Source organism: Gallinula chloropus (assembly GCF_964237585.1).
Source record: "Gallinula chloropus genome assembly, chromosome: 2".
Lineage (NCBI taxonomy): Eukaryota > Metazoa > Chordata > Aves > Gruiformes > Rallidae > Gallinula > Gallinula chloropus.
Genome location: NC_140086.1, coordinates 64,342,150 through 64,351,558, shown reverse-complemented (window position 1 = coordinate 64,351,558; position 9,409 = coordinate 64,342,150). Strand labels below are relative to the sequence as shown.

Genomic DNA, 9,409 nt, shown 5'->3' with positions numbered 1-9,409 from the left:
CCTGGCAGAAAAGCAGCTGCACTTGCTGTGTAATGACCTGGCCAGACAGGCCCAGTTCAGGCCAGACAACAGCTCCTTCCTCCCTTCTACAGTCTCTGCAGATGCAGAATGTTCTCAATGTTTAAAAGTAAAGCCACCTCTGAAGAACAAGTGTTAACTGTGAAATAAATGAAGCTGCACTGCACATAGACTGTTCTCAGTTAAACTGTTTCCTTTTTTAGCATTGCTGAAGAACTAGTTTGACATGAAAATTACTTGGAATTAGAGATGGGTTTAAGCCACTTGACAGTATTATCTATTCCTTCTGAACAGAAAACCAAGGCTACTCTACAAAGCAGTTGAAATGCAACATACAGTTGGGTTTTTTCCTCAACCAAAGCACAGGTGCATGTTGAACACACCTTTGTCACCACTTCTGCACTGTGGAGGAAGGTATTATGTCTAAGCACCCTCTAAAGCACAAATTGGAAGGTGTCATCTTTTGTTTACAGAGCTCCCAGGAAAATATGTTGTCTCACCTTGTCATTACCAGATTAACTCTGAAACGGAAAAGGAATGTTACTCCTTACTATGGTTCTGACATTCCCTGAATGTCGCAACTGAAGTCAGTTGTGAAACATCTATCAGCTTGATGTCCACAGGGAGAGAACAAGCTACAGCAGGAACCTAAAGGTGCCATGGAGAACTCCACAGGTGCATTACATATGTACACTGAAGTGGCCATTTCAGCAAGGCCAAGAGATACACAAGCCCTAATGATCTCTGCCCCCCAAAAGCCACAAGCTACTGCAATGGCCACCAACTTTTAAAGCCTATCCTTGGAAAGCTTTGGTTTTTCTAGCACTGCTGAGCTCACTCAGGACTGTAAAGCCTGTATTAAACTTACTCTCCCCCATTTTACTTGAGTGCTTTCAACTGCAAGCCTTTCCCCCTCAAAAGCATGGATGCCAGATTAAAACTTGGAGCACCTCAAGTACTTTTTATTCCTTTAAGCCCTTCAGGACATTACTATCTCAGCTAAAAGGCACCTCATTCATCTCAGTAAATACTAAAGCAGTACTTTGAACACAGACATGCATTTTCCTTTCAGAACAGCTCCGCAGCACAGGCTGCCTTGTCTCCACCTAGTTTTCAGTAGGAGCAAGAACACCCCACTTACTTTGCAAGTCAATAAATATATTTAAGAAAAGACTAAGACTCTGTAGTCACTTAAACCCCCCCTCTATTTTTTAAAAGGCTCCCTTAAGATAGGCAATTCTTTCAAATGCCCCGAAAAGTATGAAAGTTTGACTAGCCTTTAGTTCCTGACTCTCACTACCCACTCTTGACTTTCTGAAGCCTCACCAACAGCACACAGGTTTTATTTTGCTTTCCCTGTTCACCAAGGCCAGACTGCTCTCCACAATCCAGCAAATCTAAGGAGTTAAAGACCTCCCAGGCGCTTCTTAAACCTCCACCTACAGCAGTCACAACTGACAAACCTGAAGTAGCCACTCCCCACTTGGTAAAGAGGCTGTTTTGGTAAGGCAAAGGTTTATTTATCAACTTCCACATATCACATCAGACCAACCAATAAGATATTTACACAACAGTTTGAAATACACAGTATTTGCATTTTAGACAAGCAACTAAATGCAGCCTGTAGTAAAGTTTTCTATGCAGTATCCAGGTACTCCCACTGCTATGTAACTCCAGTTAAAAACCCAACATCTGGTAATGCTTCCACCAAGCTTCCATACCTGAGAAGTTTTAGTACACCCTTTCAAGAGGAACTCTGCAGTTAAAAGCCACATATGAAAGCCTACTTAAGGTCATCACTCCAGTTGCAAATTACTGGGTTCCTCTGAAGCACGATCTGATACACACTCCCTTAAGCCACCTGATACTTGTGCTGGCCCTTCTTCAGAAGCACCCTCTGCATCGGCAGCGCTGTCTGCAGCATCTCCACAGTTGGGGTCTTCGTGTTCTCCTTCAGGTTCCTCTATTGCCAGACTCTGCAGTGTTTTAAGACTGTCAGGTGCTCCCCCAGTTAGTCTCTAGGGAACAAAACCAAATCACCAGAACACACTGTGAACATACTACTTTTTCTACTTAATAGCCAGGGAAGTAAGACTCTGCATATTGAATCAAGAATGCACATTATCTTAGTGTGGAGACTGCTAGTGTAATTAAAACATTTCTTAGTCACAAAAAAACCTTAAAGACCTTTGAGGTAGACTCAAATTGCCATCTCTAAATCACAGACCACATCAGGTTTGTTGACTTAAGTCTTCCTTAGGTTCTTAAGCTGGACAGGTTTTTTCTTCAGCGACATAAAATATGGGAAACAGCCTCATATATATACTATAATACTAGATAATTTTTTCTAAAATTAAACCTACTATACAAATTAAGTTCATAATCTTTAGTCAGAGATAACAAAACTACATTAAGTCTAGATAAGCTAGAAAACCCAGCAGTTTTTAGTTTGATCAAGTGCTACAAAGTTCCTAACCTGATCTAAGGAAGAAAAACAAGACTGTAAGAGGCTTCTGCTTGTTTGATGTATTGCTTAAGGCTCATTAAAGCCTCAGAAGTGAGCAGCTTAGAACTAAATTAACTTAACTGTTGGAAGAACTGCATAGAAGTTTCCAGCATTAGTCCTTTTAAGTCCTTAAGTCACTTAGTTTCTGCCTGTGGGTTTATTACTAACAAGCAGCCCCTGCGCCCCAAATACAAGAAAAACCAACCCTGAAGTACAGCAAGACAGAGGAGTTTGAGGGATGATCTAAATAATTGCACTAAAACCAACCTAGATAATCTTTTCCATCAAGGTTACGTGGGTCTATATTTATCACAGCTTCAGAGGCTGTTGCACAGAATCCTGCTCTCACAGGATCAGTGACACCACTGCCTATCTCCACAGAATTCTCAGGTGTCTGCAGGTTTACAAACCCTCCAGACTTTGCACATCAGCTGTTTTGGGCCTCAAAGCAGTCAGCTCCTCAGTAAAACCTTGACTTTACAGAACACAGGCATTCTCTTCTTCCTCTCACTGCTCCCCTTTGTGCACCCCTGTTTCAAGCCTAACTCCTCAAAAGACACTGCTGGCTAAATATGTTTCTATTGGCTATCTTACACAGCCTATTAAACACCTAAACTTAAGTCATTAAGAAGAGGGAAAGAGCCCTTCCTTCCCATGTCACCAAAGCCCATTATGGCAATAGACTGAAACTTCCCTTCAGAAAACACCCCAATTCTGAAGTCTCAAGCTGGAAAAAAAAATCACCCCCTAGAAAGGGCTTTATGCCTCCAAATTAAAACAATGCCACCAGAAATAGCTCAGTATTTTAAAATGAGGAGTTGCACGAACACAGAAGCCATGATTCATTAAAAATCTTTGCTGGTTTCCCACTTCTCATTCTACAGCATTAAATGAAAATTCAAGTACCTCAATCACACTGGTCATATAATGCACATGTTCAGCAAGGGACATGAGCTCTTCATTTTCTTCTTTTAGGCGGGCAATTTCAACATCTTTCTGCTCAATTTCTTTGTGCAGCTGAGTTCAAGGAAAAAAAGTGTTAAAAGCAGCAGTACAACAGCCATCAAGAACTAAATAAGTTATCTTTCACTAGATACCTTCTCATTTTCTTGAAGCGCTTCATACAGAGCTTTCCTTCTTTCTTCAGCCAATTCTTTCCAATACTGAGATGAAGGGCTCCCTGAAATAAGAAGCTACAGTAAGTCTGTGCTAAGCCTGAATACTTAAGGCATCTAAAACTTGTGTACAAGTGCTCCATAAAGTATGACAATAAGAACTCACCCCCTTTGCCCAGAGATTAGCTGTGAATTCACAGCTAGAGACAATTTCTACAGAAGCAGCGATCCTACACTGTATTAATGGCTGCACAGTGAGAGTCTCCAGGAAACTGCCTCAAGCACAGCAGCAAGGTTTGCAAGATGATGGCCACATTTGCAACTGTCAGTCTAGACATATACTTTGTGGAGGACTGAAGTCTTGTCCCCAAGTCACCATCCACACACTGGGCTTAACCAGTCTCCCACTGAACTTTCAAACTGATTCTGAGACACTGCATATGCAACACACTATGTCAAAAGACTCTCATTTCAACTTAATTATCAGTCACTTGAATGCATGTAACTAAGCTAAAATCAACTACAGGACTTCCTTGCGTTGGTGCACACCAAGTTTATGGTACCCAGCAGCTGAGAACCATTAAGAAACACTCTGCAGCTCTTACAATGCATTCACTATACCACAGGGTATCATGAATTCCTGCTGGGTGTCATATAGTAAACCTAAACCCTTATCCAACCAGCAAAGAGACCACGTTTCAAGTCATATTCCCATGGAAGCACAGCATTTGAAGTGCAAGAAAGCATTTCAGGAATTACCACGTACCTTTTATCATGAGATCTGCAGCTTGAACAACATCATTCATATTCTCATTTTCTTGCTCCTTGTCCACAGACACCATAGTTTTGTGAGCTGCCTTTGAGGTCAACTTGTTATTCCAGAGTTTCCTTTTGACTGAAGATTTCTTCTGCATAAAACACAGGCAGTTATAACACCACAGGAATATTTCAGCCTTTTTTTAAAAAAAAAAAAAAGCAATATAAGCTTTTAAGTCTGCTCACCAATGACTGCAAGTAAGTCATCAGCACCAGTTTCTTTTAGTTCTAGTTTACAGACACTATCTTAATACTCATAGGTTTAAGAAAAGAAAAGCCTCCATCATATTTTCCTGAAGCACTCCAAAATCGCTATTTTTAAAAATATTACTAAAATAATAAGTTGGAAGTTTTATCACATTAGTTTGAAAAAACGCACCCTAACACACAACCTGCAGATATGTTAGTTTTGAGCTAAAAGCTGAAAGGCATTTCACTACAAGCAGAATAAACACGTGCCTATGGGTTAACGTCTGATCCATACCTCATTACGTCTGCCAACCAGGCAACCTGCTGCTGAAGGCTGAATCATTTTAAGGGTCCGTCTTGGGGCAGCACCACATGCTGCGTCTGTGAGGTACTTCTAGAAATTAAAGTAGATATTAAGGGGAAGTTTTTCTACAGAGAGAGTGGTGAGGAGCTGGAACAGGCTGCCCAGAGAGGTGGCGGATGCCCCATCCCTGGAGGTGTTCAAGGCCAGGTTGGATGGGGCCCTGGGCAGCCTTGTGTAGATCCAGGCCTGGGGGTTGGTGGCCCTGCCTGTGGCAGGGGCTGGAACTGTATGATTACTGTAGTCAGTACCTATTTTTGTTACCTGTGAAGAAACCTTCAACTAGTGTTCATTTAAATAGAGGTGTTCCTTCAATTATCCATCAAATTGGTTCTAAAGATTCCTTGCTTCAATCCAGACAGGCCATTATTTTGTATAAACAGTATGTTTATCACCTTTCCTGTCAAGCATAAATACCCATTTCCTTCACTGAAGCTTTCTGATCAGGTTGGTTACACTGCCACCATGGGACAGCAAACAATGGCAGACAACCAAGCAAGAGTAGCCAGAACACAATGCCACACCAGCGTGAGAAAGTTACCAGTTCACACTACTTCATGGTTCGCCTTTCCCACGGTGGCTCCTGCCACCAATTACCCTACTGTTGAACTAGAGGACAAACACCAACTGCTGTGGGAACAAGAATCACACCGTGTGTCACACTGCTTGCTGCTACTGAGGCTGAGACATAAGCATGCTCTGCCAAGAAATTATTGACTAATACTTGAGTTAACCCATTCTAAGTGCAAAAAGCCACACTGAGGAATTCTTACCCTGGAGTCACTATACAACAAGATTACCATGTGTTTTAAGTCAAGCTTCATTACAATCACTCTATCTATCCCTCATGATAGAGGGCTACTAGCCTCTATTTTGTATGGTATTTATACAATTTCAAGTAGGGCCTACACTAACTAAGAAACCTTGTAAGAAGACTGGGATAGGTATAAGCTTTAGTAACTTATTAATCACCTCTTCAAAATCTAAAATCCTTTAAGCATTTTCACCAGTTCCAAGGTAACTGATTCATGAGGGTGACTTCAGAAACAGAACTACCTGCATGAAGGCTTCAGTAAAAGCATGCCAATTCAACACCGATTTAACTTAGTATGTTTATCCCTTGGGCAGACTACACCTACTCAACAACCCCTTAACAGCCAGACCAATGCAGCAACCAACTTAAGGCAGGTACCCAGCACCTAAACAAACACATGGAATGGCAGGAAGCTTAGCATCAAGCTAAAAAAGAACTGAGTAAGAAAGAAGTCACAAGCACATACACTCAAGTGGGACAGAGTGTTCCCAAGCCACACTGCCTGCCAGAAGGTTACTTCAGCCAACAGGACACAAGCCAGGTGGAAGCACATTACAACAGATCCCTTTGTATTCCTTCAGAGGATATAAGGCCTGTGTCAGTGGATCCATTCCACAGAGAACTGAGCACAAACCTCCGAGATCAAACAAATTCTCTGAGGATATTCTTGATAAATTTAATCGCCCATTTCCTAGCTCTTATCTACTGCTGTATCCTAGCTTTAAGATTTTAAAGCCTGTACCTCCAGAGGTCCTGATGGTTTTTCTGGGTTCGATTTCTGTTTCATTTTGGAATTCATAGGATCACTGCAAAAAGAAGCAGTAAGTTAGTAAGAGCCATCTGCAACTTGAAGACCAGACACACTAGCTACAGAGCAGCACGATTCCAGTTTATCAACTTTTACGACAGCGTTAAAAGATTGAGACACAAATCGCTGGGCCAGCAGGCTCTTCCAGAGCCCCTGGAGCCCCTTCTCGGGGGCCCTCCCCGAAGTGCGAGCTGCGAGCGCGGGAGATACGCAGAGCCCTCAGGGGACACACCGCGGCGCTGACGCCTGCGGTGCCGCGCTAAGCCCACCACATGCGACACGAGCGATCCCAGCCCCGTTAAACCTTTCCCCGGGGATGACTGGGGGGTGCCACAGCCGCACGCCCAAGATGGCGGGCGCGGGGGGGGACAGGCGGGCGGCACGCTCGCGCCAGCCGGGCGCGCGGCGCCCCTCCTCGCTCGCCGGCGCGACCAATGGGGAAGCCAGGCAGGAGCCCGCCAAGCCCCAAACGTGGCCATGAAAACACGCGAACCACCCCCGTCCCCCAACGGCTCAAGCCAAGCAGCGCTTTACCCTCCTCCCACCGTACGCACCCAGCGACCACCAACACCGCTCCGGCCCCGCTCACCTCCAGCCGCCGCGCAGCCCCCAACAGCCGCGCCAAAGCTCCCGGCGTGCGGCTATAAGCAGCGCGGAGGCCGGAGCACAGTCACGTGACCTGCCCGGCCGTCCTCCCAGCCAATCGCAAGCCGCGCTTCCCCCCAGCAAGTCGGCGCAGCCACGCCCCTCCGGCCTCTGGCGGGAGAATGGGGACGGAGGGGAGCGACGGGACCAGAGGGGAGGGGAAAGGAGGGGAGGGGCGCGGCGGGGCGCATGTGCTGAGGGGCTGTGAGGGGGCCCAGACCGGAGGGAGGGAGGGAGGGAGGGAGGGAGGGAGGAAGGGAGGGCAGGTTCCTCTGCAGGTGGTCCGTGAAGAGCTGCTCATCTGGAAGAAAGCGAGAGGAAGACGCAGCACTGGGCGATGAGACACCTCAGCTATGAACTCATCCTGGCCCTGCCAGTGCTTCGGGGGAGGGGGCACAGGCCTCTCCGGTGCTCTGCCCCCAGGCCAGAGCCACCTGAACTGAGGCTGTAGCGGAGGAAACACAGGAGCCTTGCCTGGCGCTCCTCTTGGCCTAGGAAGTTGGCTGGTTCCATGTTCAAACCCCCCCCTCATAGCTTCAAATGAGTTGCACAGTCTCCCTGCTTCCTTACTCTGACTGTTTGCTGTGTTCTATAGGCAAATTTCATTGGGTATCCACTTTATTTTCCTCACTCCTGTCTAAACAGTACAATCTGCGGAGCCAGGGAAGAAAATTAACATGCCTGAGCCACAATAACTGGTATTCAACAATAATTTTACGTACAACTTTCCATCAAGTGTAAAGTATGCTGTTAAGTTTGTTAGAGGCTACTTTACAATTATGTTCATGAAATAGGTGCGCATTTATCTTTTGTTTATGCTACAAGTATTATCTGCTGACTTCACTTGTGAGTAAGCTTTTGTAGAGTTAAGAAGGCCACGTTCCTTGAGATCAAGGTCTCACAGCTAGCTTAGAGAGGCTATCAACATTCTTCCAGGCACGAGGATGGAGCTACTAGAAATCAGGACTATCCAGATAATTATTTATTTAGCATTCCATGCTGTCAGTCTTCTGCCTGGAAATAAACTACGATGTTTATGAGAATGACTCGTAAGGGAAATGTGGTGGTGTGATGAAAGAAAGAAAGGCAGAACATAAAAAAATGATGAATTAGGAAATCTTTAAACAAGGATAAGGAAATAACGCTGATCTCTCTTGCATAAACTTGTTCAGTCTCCCAATGACCCATTTAAACTCTCATTGTCCACAATATCCTTTGGCAAGTACTTCTAGAGCTCAAATAACCATTGTCTTAAGAACCCCCTCCTTTTTTTTTTCTTTTTTTTTTTCCTCCACTTTTCTTTTGAACTTGATTCCTCTAACTTCATTTGATGTCCCCAGGCCTTGTACTTGAAAAGACAACAAACAACTGGTGCTCATCCAGGCCACTGTTACACAAATTCCCCTCCAGTTCTCTCCCAGGGCTTTGTAGCCATCCCTTACATGAAAACTGTTCCATCTTTCTGCTCTTTCATGAACTGTATGCTGTTTGGTTTGCCTTTCTAACCACTGCTGAACATCGCTCTGACATTCTTATGGAAATCACAGGTCTGAGATAGTATTCTTGAATGATGGTCAGTTCACAGTCTGTTACTCAGTATGAGAAATTAAGACTTTTTTTTCTCCTATATATGTTCTTTTAGATTTATCTACATTGAATTTCACTGACTGCTGCATTTGCCAGTTACTCAACTCCGTAATGGCCATTCTGCAGTTTTTCAGTCAGTTCTGTTCATATTACCTTGAATAATGTAGTGTCATCTGCAAGCTGTCGCCTCAGTAAGCTTTGTCTTCTACCAAAAAAATTAAAATAACGTCCACAAATGTCTATCTAAATTACTATGGTTCTGTTACAGGACTAGAAAAAAAAAAGTTCATGCTTTTAAATTGATTCCTGTAGATTCTAGAAGAAAAGTTAAAAATTCCATATTCCTGAGCACTAGCAAATATGCTAAACTCTGGGCTAAACTCTGGGCTAAACTCTGGGCAACTATATTCATAAATCTTACCAGCATTCAATCTCCTTTTGGAAAGATCTGGATACAGGTAATACATAAATAAACACAACATTACAACATTCCCACTTGTATGTATTGTTATATAGTCATATAAATATGCAATAAAAAACCACAGAATCA

At 44.0% G+C, this 9,409-nt stretch overlaps 1 protein-coding gene across 1 annotated transcript; it reads right to left on the bottom strand.

The window, feature by feature from the left end:
* Window positions 1-1,538: 1,538 nt before the first annotated feature.
* GMNN (geminin DNA replication inhibitor) lies at window positions 1,539-6,618 on the bottom strand (the record flags this gene model as incomplete). Its single annotated transcript, XM_084260235.1, has 6 exons — window positions 1,539-2,036; window positions 3,431-3,541; window positions 3,622-3,704; window positions 4,406-4,547; window positions 4,940-5,038; window positions 6,562-6,618. 6 exons carry the CDS (start codon window positions 6,616-6,618, stop codon window positions 1,815-1,817), a joined length of 714 nt encoding a protein of 237 aa, XP_084116361.1. The 3' UTR covers window positions 1,539-1,814.
* Between the last annotated feature and the right edge of the window lie 2,791 nt (window positions 6,619-9,409).